At 41.1% G+C, this 17012-nt stretch overlaps 1 protein-coding gene across 4 annotated transcripts in view; it reads right to left on the bottom strand.

Moving 5' to 3' along the window:
- LOC125630644 (transcriptional regulator QRICH1-like) overlaps positions 1 to 17012 on the bottom strand; it is a 65591-nt gene that overhangs the window by 32179 nt on the left and 16400 nt on the right. For 3 of the 4 annotated variants that reach the window (XM_048836844.2, XM_048836843.2, XM_048836846.2), the window contains exons 3-9: positions 16577 to 16733; positions 15097 to 15251; positions 13712 to 13826; positions 13515 to 13623; positions 10138 to 10289; positions 7251 to 7335; positions 5623 to 6886 (exon numbers count right to left, since the gene is read on the bottom strand). In XM_048836844.2, coding sequence (XP_048692801.2) covers positions 6700 to 6886; positions 7251 to 7335; positions 10138 to 10289; positions 13515 to 13623; positions 13712 to 13826; positions 15097 to 15251; positions 16577 to 16733 — 960 coding nt within the window. In that variant the 3' untranslated portion in view covers positions 5623 to 6699. Of the gene's footprint in view, positions 1 to 5622; positions 6887 to 7250; positions 7336 to 10137; positions 10290 to 13514; positions 13624 to 13711; positions 13827 to 15096; positions 15252 to 16576; positions 16734 to 17012 lie in introns of those variants that run through there. The other variant, XM_048836847.2, reaches the window with a different exon arrangement.

Below are 17012 nucleotides of genomic sequence, written 5' to 3'. Positions count from 1 at the left end.
AAACTTCTCCTTGTAGAACACCATGTATGGGAGTTCCAACCTAAGGGCTTCAGTGAGGCGAGTCTCCAAGATTGAAGTGATAGCCACAAGGAAAGCAACCTTCCACAACGGATGTGAAAGAACAGGAGGCAAGAGGCTCAAAGGGAAGGCCAGCGAGCCTAGAGAGGATGGTGATCTGCTGTTGAGCCCTTGAAAGGAGCAGAACTGATGGCACTTCCTGTTCCACCTGGTGGTAAACAGGTCCACTTGGGGAGTGTGTGTCCCCCCCCCCCCCCCCCGGAAGATCATTCTGACGACCTCCGAGTGGAGGGACCACTGATGGTGAGAAAAGAAGCACTTGCTGAGGCAATCTGCCAGCGTGTTTCAGACACCGGGGAGATGTAGAACTTTGATGTGTATGGCATGCAGTCCCACAGTCAAAGGGCTTCTTGAGAGAGAGCTGATGACCATGCTCCTCCTTGTCTATTCACATAGAACATGGAGGCCGTATTATCCATCAATGCTTGTACCACCTGACAGGACAGTTGCAAAAAGAACACTTCACAAGCCAACTGGAGGGCCCTGAGCTCCCTGACATTGATGTGCATTGCCAGCTCTTCCCTGGATCACAGCTCCTGGGTCTTTAGTGATCCAAGGTGGGCTCCCAGGCTCAAGTCAGACACGTCCAACACTAGCACCATTGTGGGTTTCGGGGTCGCAAATGATATTCCTTCAGATATATTTACAGGGTTGGACCACCACTCCAGAGCAGTAAGTACTTGTGGCAGAACTGTGAGGACTCTGTCCAGGTGGAGCCTGGCTAGGTTATAGTCTGATGCTAGCCACATCTGGAATGGTCTGGGATGTGGTTGTGCATGTTGAACTACTTAAGTGCTTGCCGTTACGTGCCATAGAAGCCTGAGGCATACTGCCCCAATGAACTCTATTCTTTGTACTAGGACCAATGTGAATTTTTGTTTGTTTACAGCAGACCTAGTGCTTGGCACATGGCTTGCATCAACCAGCTGCTGTGCTGGACTTGTGCCCGTGAATGACCCTTGATGAGCCAATCATCTAGATATGGGAAGATTTGAATGCCCTGGCACCTCAGATATACGTGGCGGTGGTCGCAGCCTTTCGTGAACATCCTTGACACAGTAGCCAGGCCGAATGGAAGCACTGCAAACTGGTGGTGGATGTATCCTACTACAAACCGCAGGAACCTTGTGTCCATGGAAAAAGGAAATATGAAAATACACATCCTTCAAGTAGAGGGCAGTATACCAGTTTCCAGGGAGGGGATAATGGAGACCGGGGAGACCATGCAGAACTTCTTGAGATAGTTGTTGATGCCTCATGAGTCCAATATGGGTTGTAGATCCCCCACCTGAATCCCCAACACTGAACGCTGCATCTGGGTCTCTGATGCCTGGGGAACCCCCATGGGTTCCAAAAGTACCACAGGATGGCCCATTGCTCTGGCTGGTGGCCTTGGATGAGCACCCCTCCCCCCCCCCCCCCCCCCCCGGATCTGGCTGGGTACACCTAGCAAGAGGCAAGAGGGACCTGCTATCTTCTCAGCCTCCAAGCCAGGAGGAGGAAAGTTTTTGCCTTGGAGATCATTGCAGTGCCAACGCTATGTCCATATCACCTGCACGCCTACCATCCCAGCATCTGTGGCTGGGGCTCGGGGTCCCTGTGCCGCCTGGCCGGAGACCGGGGGCAGAGCTCGGCGAATCAGCAACAGTACACTAGCAATCGACGCCTAAAGCTCTGGGAATGGCAGTGGGAGTCCGGCGACAGAGAATGAGACGGCAGAGAATGCCACCTCGACCCCTGGCATCAGTGCCATGAGTCTGGCAATCTGCATCTCGGCACCGGGGACCAGTCTTATGGGCCCAGGGATCGGCGGCATGGTCTTAATGAACTTCTTTGCCCTGAGGAGCGATGCCTGTGCTCCAGTGACCGGTGCCATGATTTCAGGGACTGGTGGTGTGCTACTGCTCTGCGCCGACCATTGGGCGAGTGATGCCACGCCTTGGGGGACCAGTGCCAAGAGTCCAGCAAATGGTGCTAGGAACTCCAGTCAGCGTGGAAGCACGTTCCTGAGGATCGCTGCTTCGACGTCAACCACCACAGTGCTGGGGAGAGATGCCACACAGACAGAGCCCATTACATGGGCCCCAGTGCTGGCTTCCCTCTAGAGATGGGTATGTCTTCACGAGGCATCGGTAGCAACGGCAAAGACATGTCATCTTTTGTGGTCTGGAAGGCCTCCGGCGTGGATGGGACCTCCGCCACTACCCAGTGTGGCTGGATAGCCTCACCAGCGATGCATGTACCTGGCTGGGCTCCCCGCCTGGGCCTATGCTGCTCTCTGGACTTTCACTTTTCAGTATGGGATGTCAGGGAATGCCGTCTCCCGGTGTGCTTCCTCTGCTTCTTAGCAGGTACCGGCCTTGGGAGGCCAGTGCCAGCAGTGCACTTTGCCCTGAGCACAGTGACATTGGTACGGAGTCCGATCTCTGCGACCGGCACAAGGGCCGATTCCACGAGGAATGCTCTTAGTCTTATGTCCCGCTCCTTTTTAGTTCTGGTCTTGTAGCTCTTGAAGATGTGACACTTATCGCTAACATGGGTTTTCCCCAAACATGGGTTTTCCCCAAACACTTCAAGCAGCTTTGATGAGGGTCGCTGATTTGCATAGGCTTTTTGCAGCGATCACAAGGCTTGAAGCCCGGGGACTGGGGCATGCCCCATCTCTGGGCTAAGTCTCTTAGGGGACTGTCTAACTTATCTACAGTCTATTAGCTAACTATTAAGAGAACAAAAAGAACTACTTACCTAACAAACTATTTACACAATGAACGATAGGAAGAACCTCTGAGTAAGAGTACTTCCTGAAGCAAGGAGATGTTCCAGCACCATCACCGGCGATAAGAAGAAACTGAGGGAGTGGGGAGCCGGTGGCGTCCCTTATATCAGCACATATGTGCTCCACTCCAGAGGCACCAGAGCCAGTCCCCTACAGCTAACAATGAGGAAAAAACTTCTGGCACTGGTGCATGTGGTGAGCATACACACTTAACATGGAATGGACATGAGCAACACATCTCAAAGAACTAGGATTGTGATATGAGGCAATCTGCCTTATACTCTGTCTTTCAGTGTCCATATGCCCTATTCCCTGACTGTTCTTCACTATTTCTAAAGGCAGTGGGGGGTGGGAGGAAGGGGGATAATAGGTGTATTGGGGTGTCATTCAAAGTGGGAAGAGTTGAGCATTAGCACATACCATAACTATTCACTTCCTGGTTTTCAGAGGTTAGAGTGCACAAAGCTCATTATTTTGGAAGGGCATGAAATTCCACAAGCCAACCCTAACTGTGTTAATGAAGTATTTTGTCAGTAAATATCCGTTTGGGTTTTTTTAAACAAAAATGTTTTTGTTGAGTCAATAACTATCTATTAAGTGACCATTATGTAGGTTGGCAGCTGTCACTACTGTGGCAAGGAATTAGCACACATCTAAATGGCTTAACTCTTTTGAATAACATTTTCAATATTACTTCCCTTAATGGCTAGTAGGTATTATACAGTAGCTAGTATGAGTGACAGACCATTTGGGGCACGATCAGAGCCATAGTTTGATTCCCCAGTCTACACAAAGCCATTGGTAGAATGTCAACCTTAAGAAATGCTGGATCTCAGAAACTCCTTGCTCAGATAACTCCAACTTTGGATCACTAACTCTACCTGCCATCCTCTGAGGCATACCAAATTTCAAAGCAATTCAAATAAACATGGGGCTTTTAGAGCACTCAGTCAACCTTTAAACAGAAAGGGCTTCCCTGCCTTAACTAAAGCAGAGCTGCTGCTTTGCCAAAATGTACTGTAGCATATCCTACTGTAGCATCTGTACCAGACCTTGTTATTTGTAACCAAGTTATCCACTTCCAAGTTATGCCACTATATTAACTGTGACAATAGTAACCGGGTAGGTTGTTTACTTGGGCTGTGAACTTCCTTTCATATAGCTGAATCATATCTCCCACTAACAAGAGAGGCTCATTCAAAGTGGGATGGATCTTAAGAATGAAGGCTCAGTTACATACTCTAGACATCCTAACCAATTAAAATTTAACTTTGCCTTGTAAGACTAAATAAACTCAGCTTTCACATTATCCGCAATTGTAAATTCTACAGCACTTTTACCTTTCTCTGGGTATCATTTGGAAGTGAAAATTTATCTACAATAGTTCATATGTCTAAGTTAAACAGCTGGGCTAATTTTGATTGCATAGTAAACTTAGTAACATAAGATGCGCTTCAAACATTTGCTTCCTGTGCCGGTGTCTTAGCAGTCAAGAAGGGTGTGGAAGTTGTAGGTTAATTGTTTGTCAGAAATGAGTGGATGAATCCTAATCTCTTCCTACTCTGTTTATGTTTACAGTATGCATATACTCCCTATGAATGATTTGAAGATGCAGTATAGATGATGCTTTTATAGCCACAATAGCAGCATTCAATCTTCCAGTGAGGTTGCTGATCACATACTCTAAATGCTGTGTAAAGTGCCTTAGCTCAACCTAAAGATAATTAAAATCCCTTGGTAAGAACAAGCAGTAGGAGGTCATGCAAGTAGTTGCAACAACCAGGATCCAAGCCCTTTAGAGTTACTGGATTTAAGACCTATTCTATGTCTGTCAGTTATTGATATCATGTCTTTACCATACTAGTTTGACTCCAGTTACAAAGTATCTATTGGCCTATTCATCTCAGCAAAAACTAATCCCAGTTACTTGCTCTTGACAACCGCATTTACGATGCTCTGGGCATCATATAGTGCAATTTGACAAACTAGAGGTAGTTCTGAGGAAAAAAAACAGTTCCGAAGGAGGTGGGAGGATTGATTGTGACAGTTTAACTAAAAGACTAAAGGGAGAGATGTCTGACTCTTTGAAGGATGGAATTCTGAAAGCATAACCAGGAAGAGAGAAAATTAGGAAAGAAAATTTAAGCTGAGCAGGAAAAGCTTCATCACTTCAGAAGGGAGGCTATTCTTGAGAGGAAGAAGCCCTATCATTTTCAATTGAAAATGAGTTTAGAGAAGGCTATAGGAACAAGCCTCTATTGGCAGAGATGGGCTGGGTTATTTACTTGGTTTTACCCATCTCACCTTCTCTCTTCATAGTAAAGAGGGGAGAAAAATATGTTCAGAATGGTAATTTGCAACATGTTCATTTAAATTCTTCTGGATATTTACAGCAGGTTGTATGTCTGTATATCCAGAGAGCGAGTGAGAAACATGTACATACTGGTATAAACCAGATCAAATGCCATCCCTATTTAATTTTAAATCAACCATGCTGACACAAGGTGTCATGCACTGCAATAGATATTTGTCACTGTCAATAGTGACATTTCCCATCTTGGATCAAAAACTACTTCCTCCACTCATAGTACAAATATAAACTAGCAGCATTCTTCTTCAGTCGATAAGCATTTGAAGAGATGTGATCTTAACTCATTTATTGTTTATGCACAATATGATCCGAGTCTGGTTTTAGTGAGCTATTCAAAAACAGTGGGTCAACTTCATTTGTTTCAGCTTCATGTTTAAATGTAATTTTGACAACACTATCAAAAGCAAAGTTTATTTTCAAGACAATTAGTGTTGAGTTTGTAAATAAGATAACATAGCATAATCTATAATACTTCCACTAACAAACTCCATTTTTCCTACTGTTGATCTATACAGTATTATGTGAAAAATATACAAAATCTCCCTGGAAACGGTGAACTTACATCAACAAGATACTTTACAGCCATTGCTACAATGTTTAAGTGGCTGGGTTGTGGTAAGGCACTAGATTACTGAACTGAGGTAAATTTGTATAGATCTGTGTACGTACAGAAGGCTCGCATAACACAGTTGATTCCAAGAAAGTGTCAAGGGTGTAGTGAGATATTTATCGATGCACATACCCACAACCTAGAATTAGGAACAGTCTCAGAGCTTCAGGTGTCTTTATTGCCCCAGCTTTCGAAAGTGAGGTAAATTTTTTCCCTGCTGACTAAAGAAAGTAATGTTTTAATGTAAGCTATCCAACCTTATACAAATATTGGCCACAAGGCATTTAAGGCAGTTAGATTTCCTACTCCTCTCAAAATACTATGTCTCCAAAGTCTATCCTTTGCAAATAGACTAGTCATGGAAGCATCCTTTTAACAAGGAAAAAAAATGTAAAAGTCACTCATTTTATAGAGAAAATTATGCCTGCATTGCACTATTAGTAAGTCACAGTGTAAAGTAATATAATTCAGTAACCACTATTTCCATTGAGGACTTTGATAAAAACTGAATTTGTATACACTTCCCACTGTCAATTCAGTTTAAAGAGCTATGTACTTATAAATTAATCAAAATGACACGTTGGGGACTCTGATTTAGCTGGTGTTTCACAGTATTAGTACTAGAACCACATCTGTCCCTCTTTAGATGCAAGTATAATTAGACAAATATGAACAAAATAGGAAATCCACTTTGTGGAATTTAGCAAATTGGTACTGTTAAAGGCTATTTACTCATAGCTTTCAGTCATCTTCTAGTAAAAAGAAAGCATTAGCTACAGACAGTCTTCCATGCCTTATGAAAAAAATTGTATTTACAATTTTATATTAAGGGCATTGTTGTAACTTATCCATTTGTCCTTGTTGCTATGCTGATATATGGGTCTTCGCATGTGCTTCTTGGACCTCCTTGACCACCAGAATTCTAGTCAACATCTGCTCCATCACATCCACTTTCACAGGCTGAGCAGAGTACCAGATAGGACTGTTTGGTGCCACGACTGGTTCAGGGACCAGATAGAAGGCATCACTTGGCCCTTTGACACCTTGGGGGCTATAAGGAAAGTTTGAATTATACCAAGCAACACACTACTTAGTTATACTCCTTTTAAGAGTAAAATTAGTACTGACTTTCTTCTTTATTATGTAATAAGATATATTTGCTCCCACACATAAAAAGTTGCTAGCTTTAGGCATCCCTCTTTGAATTAGCAGTGATCCTCTCTTGCCAAACTCAGACTGGAATAGGTATTTGTTGTGGTGTGAAGCCCAAGTATTAAATGAGGGAAGTCAATCATTATAGAAGAGAAAATCTTTCCCTGTGAACTGCTGACGTTGTTATAGCTAGTATGATGAAATGTGTTGAAAGCCATCAAATGTTTAAAACTAGTGTAGAAAATAAGTCCTTAGAGCCTTACCATTTAAAGCAATAGAAGTCATACAGTTTTATGGGGCACTGCAAAGGGTTGTCCGGGTTTTCAGGTTGTTCCACGTAAGTCTCATCTGCAAATCAAAAAAGAGACAAATAGTGTGCAGTATGTTCACAATACAGCATTTAGTTTCAATAAAGTATTTTTACTGATGAATGTTTAAAATAGTACTATTGATCAAAAACTGTCTTATTTCAACATTTAAAAAAAATGTTTTTATAGCAGCTAAATATTTCAACAACAGGCACACCATTATTGTAGTATAAGAAACGTATTGCTCTTGCCAATGTCTGACCTAGTCTGTGGATAAATGATTGACAGCGTAGGAAAATAAAGCCAATCTGGTATGTTGTACTAGCAGATAAATGTCAGCCATACTGATTATCGGTATGCAGAATTTTTATCATAGGAAACAGAGGGTGAAGCTCATGCAACAGTGAAGTACTCCCGGCAGACAGTGGCAGCTAAAAACATGTAGCTATAAAAACGTCTACTGTGAGTTGTATGGCTGACCTAAAACATAAGGATTTAACCTAATATAAACAAACTGTTCATGTAAAAAGTTATTTACCAGTGATGAGTTTTCTGAATGTATCAGATGAAATCCTGACCCCCGTGAAGTCAACAATAAAAGTCCTATTGATTTCAGTGGGGCCAGGATTTCATTCACTGTGTCTGCAGAACCCCATCATAGCTGTTGCAGATCCAGTCTAAAGCAGTCTGACTTTATGGGCATACATGCACCTCTGAAAATCCACTAAAACAACCTATGACTGAGTGATTGCTTCTTAAATTACTTGATTTTGCAAATCCTTTTCAAAAATTACATATGCTTTCTGAGCTAGGAACCATTTTAAAATGCTTTGCAAAAAGAAGTGTATAAGAGACAGGACTTTTCCCTTGCAATCCGCTCAATGGCTCCAGGAGCTGGATCTCTAGGATTGATGCCATTTCACTAGCCTAGTGAATGCCTGGGCATCGTGGAAGGGACTGATTTGTAAACAGGTAAAAATTCTGTTGCATGTCTTGGTGGGTAGTGTTTAGCTTCCACTGGATAAGTAGACAAAGTGTCATTCCCCAAACTGGCAGAATGAGAAAGGAGATGAGGGGGAGACAGAGAAGAGGTAATACTGTCAACCTTCCTAAGGACTCCAAATCCTCCATTCTTTTAAGTAAATCCTATACAATTTCTTTGGATGAAGTCCTAACTAATATATATATTTTTAAGTTGATTTAGACCCTCTGGAAACCAAGTCATAGTCTCTTTAGGAATAGCTGCAACCCAACTATTCAAACTCATTTTCATTAATAATCTGAAATGCTTAAACTTAAGTGGTTAGCATTTTTGACCGTCATATACAGGATGCCTACTGGTTTATATTAAAGTCGCACTGAGAGGCCTCAATCAGCGTTGCAGCCCCAGGCAAACAAAAAAATGAGGGTCCCTGCCTCAATTTAAGACAAGCTGGAACAAGCAACCACCAAGCAACCTGAAAGAAATGTCAGTAAGATCACATGGTAACATAGGGAAGCTGTGCAAGTTATTCCCACAAAGCATATAATAGGGGTGCCTCAAACTTTTGCAGCATAAAGAAAGTTTTATGGAAAGCCATGCGCTGTTCAATACTTGCAGAAAGTGACCCAAAAGAATAAAATATGCATCCAGCCTTTCTGGAGACCAACTCTATTCAGAAAAGTTATAGTAACCAGTGTTTGATGCTCTTGTAGAGTCTGAATGTACCCTCTCATTCTATAACTTAGGAATCACCTCAAGAGTTCATCTGTACATGCACAATCCTCTCAGGCAGTGGGCGCAGGGATTTCATTTGAGCATATATCTGATGCTGTTTCTTTAAGCAATCTACTATGCCTTATGGCCGCAGAGAAGATACTCAACCATTATGGGGCAGAGCGTATGTAAAGTAGACCTGTAGTAACTGGAGAATGAAGCCAATCACTTGACAGTTGAGCACAGAATGAGTTGTAGTTTGTGAAACTTCTAAATAGGCTAGTTCCGTGGCTCCAGCCATTTTGGAAAATGTCTGGGACAATAGCCTGCCAGTATGCTGGAGACAAAAATCCTCTACCCTACAGACTGTCAACGTGAACTCCACACACAGATTGATGACAGGTTATAGTTTTAAGGAGAGAAACACACACACACACACACTGAAGAGGGCAGATATGCTTCACCAAGGCAGAGGTGTGTGTGCATGTTTGTAAATTAGGAGGAGTTCAGGGAGCAAGGAAATGGCCCAAGCATTTTGAGCATAAGTGATCTAAAATATACATAGCGTAACGCCATCTATGAAAGAAATCCTATGTCTGGGTTTCTAAAAGAACTAGATGTAGAAAAGATGAAAAAAAAGAAACATGAAGGGAGAGAGGAGAAAGGAAAAAAGGGAGACAGTAGATTTTTTTCAACTTTTATTAAAGCTATCTCCAAAAACATGAAAGTTGGAATTTTTAAGAATACCCTGTATTTAGCGCTGGCCTACCTTTGCTCTAATTGATTTCAGTGGGTGCAGAGTTAGGCCAATACTGAGTGCATTTGAGGGTCCCAACCTAGATGTGCATCACTAGGGCTGGGGAATACAATCTAAAGCTCCAGTCCTGAGATTGACTCCACACCAGCAAACCCCTGCTTCCTTTAAGAACCCCACTGACTTAAATGGGGCTCTGCACAGTTGGAGGGGTTCACCTACAGTTATCTCTGCAGGAACAGGGTCTAAGCATATATGTACACTAACAACAGTGCTCAGATTCCAAACAAATTGCCAAGAAGGCTTTTTTGTCATGTCCTTCACAATCTTAGTGGCAAACAATGGTACACAATCATTTTAAAGGTTATTATCCTAGTCTAATGAGTTCAAACCTTTTCGTCCTCCCAGAATCTGTCCATAAAGCCTCAGGAATCGTATTATAGAACATTTGTCCTTTCCGATGCCTGTATTTTTCCTGGTCTGCTTCAGAATTTTGGAAAAGGCTAGCTGTGCATGCTGCTCCACAGTTTTCAATATGAAATACCTACTCACATACAAGAGAAAAACAATTATAACTCAGTTTTGGAGAGAGAGAAAGAGTTGGCAGACTCGGCAGGGAGTACTTAAAAAAAGGGGGGGAGAAATATTTTTTAAAAGGCTTTCCAGATTCTCAATAAAAAGTATAGCTTTGGACTGTGGACCAAATCCTGACCTGCTATACCTGTGTAAACCCAGAGTAATTGGATTCACTAGTACTGTTTTATGGCACAACAAGAATTCAGAATATAATCCAATCTATTCAAAGTCACATTCTGACTTCAACCAATTATTTGAGCTCATCTAGACCTCACATCAAATTTTAAAAAGGTCACTTCTGCATTGTACCAAAACCAGAAGTGAGGGCAGAGAGCTGAAACATTCCTTAATATCTCACTATACAGGTGTTTCCTTTTGGAGGTTAATCTATGGACTTGATCCTGGAAGTAACTCTGCTCACATGAGTAGCCCAACAAAGTGAGTATTTGCAGGATCCAATACTATGTTAGAAAACATCACTTAATCCTGCAAAGACTTATGCACGTGCTTAATTTTACACATTGTGAGTCGTCTCACTGAAGTTTCAGCTGGATTGGAGCTTTAGTGAAAACTCAAGGGTTGTTTGAGATCTTACTCCACTTGTTGTATACTCCTAATTTGTACCAAGGAGTCTTAAGCAACATTATAAAGAATCTCTAATAGCAAATAATCAGCTCTGCCTTCCACCACCATAAATAAAAGGAACATAAATCAACATGAAAGAGAAACAGGAAGACAGACTAAAAAATAATTGTAACAGCCCAAAATCAGATTCTGAGAGCTATTTATTACGGCATAGTAAACAGAATAATCTTTCAAAATAAACGCGTTCTGAATGCTTCAAACTTTTTTTTATTTGGGGAATGAGAGGAAGGTTAAAATATTGGTACACTTTTCGGTAGTTGAAGGCACTTACAGTATGTCTACACAGGGATAAAACACTTACAGCTAGACCACATCAGCTGAATTGGGCTCTGGGGCTGAAAAAAAACAAAAAAACACCACAGCCTAGATGTTAGGGCTTGAGCTGGAGCCTGAGCTCCGGGACTCTGCGAGGGGGAGGGTCGCAGAGCTCAGGCTCCAGCCTGGGACTGAACATCTATACAGCGATTTTTAGCTCTGCAGTCTGAGTCCATTAGCCTGAGGCAACTGACCTAGGCCAACCAGGTCTTTAATCCCTGTGTAGACATACTCTCCAGCTCTTATTCAACAAAGCATTTAAGTATGTGCTTGAAGCTAAGCACATGGTTAAAACCATAATCCAAAGCCAACAGAACTCAAGGGGAGTCTTTCCATTTACCTCATTGAACTTTGGATCAGTGCTTAAGTGCTTTGAACTGGGGCCTTAATCTTTAGCCTAATGACAGATCAAAAGTGTGTAACAGTGACCTAGGAATGCACATTCTATTGTGATGTTATTTAATTCCAATCTGTTTAAAATCATTACACACTGAAATTCATTTCAACTATAAAAAGAGTAATGCTGTCTTTTATAAGATTACAAAATGAAGTTTATTTTAAATTTCTGTTTTTGGCAAAACATTTAAGTCTCTATACCCCCTAATATTTGGACACATCTTGTAATTAATGTTAATACTGCTTTGTGTTTTTGTTGATTCTGGTGCAGAAAGAAAAACTATTTAAAAGAACTAGGAATGGTATTTCTTTGTTAACTGCAGTAACAGACGAAAAATACAAAACTTGCCTTGCACAGAACAGTGATTTTTTTTTTATTAAAGTAAAGGCACTAACAAATATTTTAAGAGGATATTATTTACCAGATAATTTTAAAGGGAAGTCAAATTCAGACCAACATGAATTGAAACAGTTACTTTAAAATTTAGTAAATGTTTATCTTAATGCTTTTGTCAATACACATCCTAAATAGAGTCAAAGATCATCTTGTAATATAATTGAATACAACCAGCATGCGGTCAGGAAGAATCATTGATTTAATATCTACCTTATAAATATCAGAATATTTAGTTTTATACAGAGAAAGAATATATTTACACAAAGGAAGAATAAGTCAACATATATTATAGGACTTCTTGATTCCAACCTGTTTTTAGAAAGTTAAATTCCAATTTGAGATGAACAATTCAATGCCAATGTAATTAAGTACATTAAAATTCTAAATTATACAATTAGGGTAAGCAAGTGGTGGGGGGAAGAGGAGGGAGGGAAGTGTAATAGCTTAAGACACTAATGCAGGGATTGGCAACCTTCGGCACGTGGCCCATCAGGGTAATCTGCTGGCAGGCCACGAGACACTTTGGTTACATTGACCATCAACAGGCATGGCCCCATGCAGATCCCAGTGACCACAGTTTGCTGTTCCCGGCCAATGGGAGCTGTGGGAAGCGGTGGGCTGCAGGAATGTGTTGGCCGTCGCTTCCCACAGCTCCCGTTGGCCAGGAACGGTGAACCACGGCAACTGCAGGGGGCCGTGCCTATTGATGGTCAATGTAAACAAAATGTCTCGTGGCCTGCCAGCGGATTACCCTGATGGGCCACGTGCCGAAGGTTGCCAACCCCTGAACAAATGAATAATATATTACCTTTCAATTGTGGTTTATTTGCAATGTATACATAGTTTGCCTGGCATTTAAAATGGGGCTTTCACTGAAAACAATATTAATGGATGTTCAGAAACTGACAGGACAAAAAAAAGAAATACCAAGTTATTAAGAATTTACATAAGCAGCATACAGGGATTGTATCTTATAAGACTCAAGTAATGAGTCCTTCAGTGGTTTTCACATAAATATTGTTTGTGGTTGTGAGAATAACCAACATGATAGTTCTGTTGTAAAGAAAGCAGTATAAAAAAAGAGAATGAATTATTTAAGTTATGATAAGAGGTTTGTCTTTCAGTACTTATCTTATGAAAAATTAGATATGGGTAATCAGGGAAAATAAATCTAATGACTACTCCCAACATGCACTATCTACTCCCCCGCCCCCTTCAGTTCACCATGTGCACTATTCATCAAGAGATAATGAGAATTTGAGCAAAACACAAATAGTAAGGTTTTGGCAAGCATTAAAAGTATATTTACCAATTCATCTGTTTGGTATGCAGGGGATAGAAGGAGTTTGGGAAATCTTTTTCAGCAAGTTACAAAAACTAAGCCATTTGGTAGGCTACATAAACTCAGACATGGAAGACTTTTATAGAAAACATTCTTACTTAGTGTTGAAATACATCAGTGTGAACAGGAGAGTAGCAGGAGAATGTGCTCCAAGTTGTTTGCAGTCCCATAACATTTCCTCCATGATACAACTAGACAGAACATACCCTGGAAAACAAATACTGATACTAATAAATTCATGTCAGAACATAGTCAAGTACAGACTTCATTTCCCCCCCAATGTTTCTCCACTTACCAGAGGGGCTCACTCTTGGACACCATCCCTTCATCACGCCATGAAGCCTTTCCAAAAACTTCACATAATAAAGATCAGCAAAAATGTTGTCAATTCTGTCATTGTCAAACATATACTATGAATAAAAAAAGAAACGGATGTTGGTAGGATAATAACTGAAATGAAAGCTTAGTTATAAAATGAGATCTAGTAAAACAAAGTTAGTTAACCTCTGTGTCATCTCAACCATAAAATGGCTCAGAATGTAAACTCTACAAAAACATTACTCACTCAGTACAGAAGAACAGGAACATCAGTAAGTCTTCATCATTTCACACTAACATTTTCCCTAGTGGATTGGCCTAGCATGTTGGAATTTAAATTCTTTTTTTTTTTTTTTTACAATCATCTCATGTTTTAAATGAACCACTGACAAAGTTCTACTGACTTTTGCATGAGAGCGCAATTCCCATAAACTAGTACATTTTTAAAAATTGGATTTTAAGTTTGTTCTATTTAAATTATTACAGGGAGAAAAATGAAACCAGATTCCCTTCCACCCAAATAGTCTGTCTCAATAATGCCTGTGACACAAGCATATACATCAACTTACTCCATTTAGACTTTAGTCATCTGAACAATAAACTGGAAAGTGAGTTTTGCAAGGACACAGTGAATTCAGAAACACTTCAAGAATATAAAGCTCATTAGTCCTATTGACCAGGTATCAGCAATACAGGTATTTAAGACTTATTGGAACAGTGTGTGCAAATTTACTATCACTGGCCTCATCTACGCTAACAAAATTAATACCTATGTTCTAACAGTTCAACTGATGGCTGTTAACACTACCTGCACCTGAGCCCTATCTATTTTATAGGCTAAAACCTGCTCCACACTAAGTTCGCTTAGCAACACATCTTGAAGGATGGACTGAACAACAAGCTGTGGGTCGTCCCATTCCCATTCCCCCTCCACCCTCCCCCAGCCACCCAACTATTTTGGATCTCTTATCATGAAAGCTTTAGTATGCTGAGTATTGAGGAATCCTGTTATGCCTGAAAAAGCCCAAATTGTGCCCTTCCCCAAACCCCTCCAATTCCAACCCCCACCATCCTCAGGTTCAAAATTTTAAGCTTCCACTGTTTAATTCTATATTTTAACAAACTATTTTATGGGATTGCGCAGAACACATTACATTCTGCATTAGTGACACGGTTTCAGGAAAGGGAATATATGCTTTTTCAACTTGGCATGAGTATCTACAATCAGCTCTCTTAAATTTTCTTTGGCAACTAGCTCTCATGGGTTATGTCCTGAAGGGGAAAACAATACTTTTCATGTAAGATCTAATTCTCCATGTACAGTAAGAGTCCAACAGCCATTCAACTGAATTTTATGTTTACCTTTTGAATACAAAGAAATAAATAATACAACATGTCTGCTTCATAAGAGGAACCATCTTGCTTTCTAGCTTCTTTAATCATTAGGCACAGCCCATAATTCAGTTCTGCTATTGGCACTGAAAGGACATCTTCCCTAAAAGTCATTGGTTTTCTTCCTATAATGTGAAAAGAGCATATTTAGAATCACAGAATATCAGGGTTGGAAGGGACCTCAGGAGGTCATCTAGTCCAACCCCCTGCTCAAAGCCAAAGTTTAAGCCAAGTTATTTTTCTCCTGTTCTTTGTCAAGTTAGCATAAACCCTTCTTCTCTCTAATACGTGTGTGATTTCAATGAAGAGGAAATCTTTCATGATATTTTTGATGCTGAGAAGTTTGGGGGTTTTATAAGTGACAAACCACTACATAACCAAGTACACTGCTAGAAAAGAGCTCTGGTACTGTTTCTGGAAACTGCTATAGGTTGAACTATTCTGAATGAGCAGTTTCCAACTAAGGCTCTGTGTAAACTGTATTATTTTTTGTATTAAATCACAACAGCTTCAGAGGTAAGTGTTGGAATTTCATGGAATACCAGAATATGAACAGTTGCTGAGTTCCCTGCCCCGCTGAACTGCTGCAATTTTTCCAACAGCAGAAAGCAGGCATCCCAGCTTCCACCTCCCAGCTGAGGCAGAGGCTGCTTATGGGCGGGCTAAGTAGGTTGATCACATCCTGGGGAGGGCAGGTAAGTGGTGGGCCAGTGGAGGGAGTGGGCATGGCAAACTGGGGCAGGGTGTGTGTCATCACATGGTGCTATCCATCCCAGCTCTGGCCCCCCTCACACACATGCTCATGCTCCAAGTGGAAAATTTCTCTCGGCTCCTGCGGTGTCTCCCCTAAGCCGGCCAGGGACTCCTGTGGCGTAGGTTAGGCCAGCCCAGGGTCTCCTAATCCCCATGCATTGTCAGCACCTTTCCCGTCTCCCTGCTGGCCAGACAGAAAGTAACAGTAGCAGTCTAGGCCAGACAGCTAGCACCACATGATGAGACATCTCAATCTCCAACCCCCAACTGCAGTAGCTGAACCCAATACGTTGATTTTTCCAACAGAGGGGAGGCAGAAACAGGGATGCCTCCTTCCGCCTCCCCACTGTTGCAAAAGTCACAGTATTGAGCTAATCTCACCATTTCTGTGCAGTCTGTGAAATCATGATTTACACAGAGCCTTGTTTTATATCTAATAGCCTAATTCTGCAACCCTTAATCATGGATTTCAATGGGATGACTTGTGAAGAAAGATACTATTGAACAAAATCAGGCCCTGAATCTTTAGATGATGTACAAGGACATCTTTTTTTCAAGAAAAGGAGTACTTGTGGCATCTTAGAGACTAACAAATTTATTTGAGCATAAGCTTTTGTGAGCTACAGCTCACTTCATCGGATGCATTCAGTGGAAAAAAATTACTTTTCAGTGAATGGTGAAAAGTTAAAAATCATACTTCCAAATCCCTGAGGGTTCTTTCCAGCATCTTTCCATACATCCTCATTTTTTATTTGTGCCCAGCTCTTCCAGAAATTAGCTCCTTCTTCTGGTTTGAGTTTGAAAGGAAGATGTAAATCAGTCTGTATCTGCAAGTGTGGCAGTGATTGAGAACCCTGTGTAACCAGAAGAAAAAAAAATAAGCCATTTGAGAAAAAAGAAGTTTGGTATTATAGGCAAAGAAAGAGTGTAACCTTAAGTATATGCTGATATTGTACTTAACAGTATTTAAGTTCTCTTAGCATTTCCATTATAAATTGTATAATCTCAGCAGTTTTTACAACCTGCTTTTAGATATGCAAAACAAGATTATCCTTCTCCAAAATGCTTTACAATACTATCTGGCAATACTGATGCCTTGTTTCAAGTCTTTTTGGCCACTATTTTGAAAAATG

The sequence above is a fragment of the Caretta caretta genome, chromosome 1 (genome assembly GCF_965140235.1).
Source record: "Caretta caretta isolate rCarCar2 chromosome 1, rCarCar1.hap1, whole genome shotgun sequence".
NCBI lineage: Eukaryota > Metazoa > Chordata > Testudines > Cheloniidae > Caretta > Caretta caretta.
The sequence above is the reverse complement of the archived record's forward strand: the minus strand, read 5'-3'. Positions and strand labels throughout refer to the sequence as shown.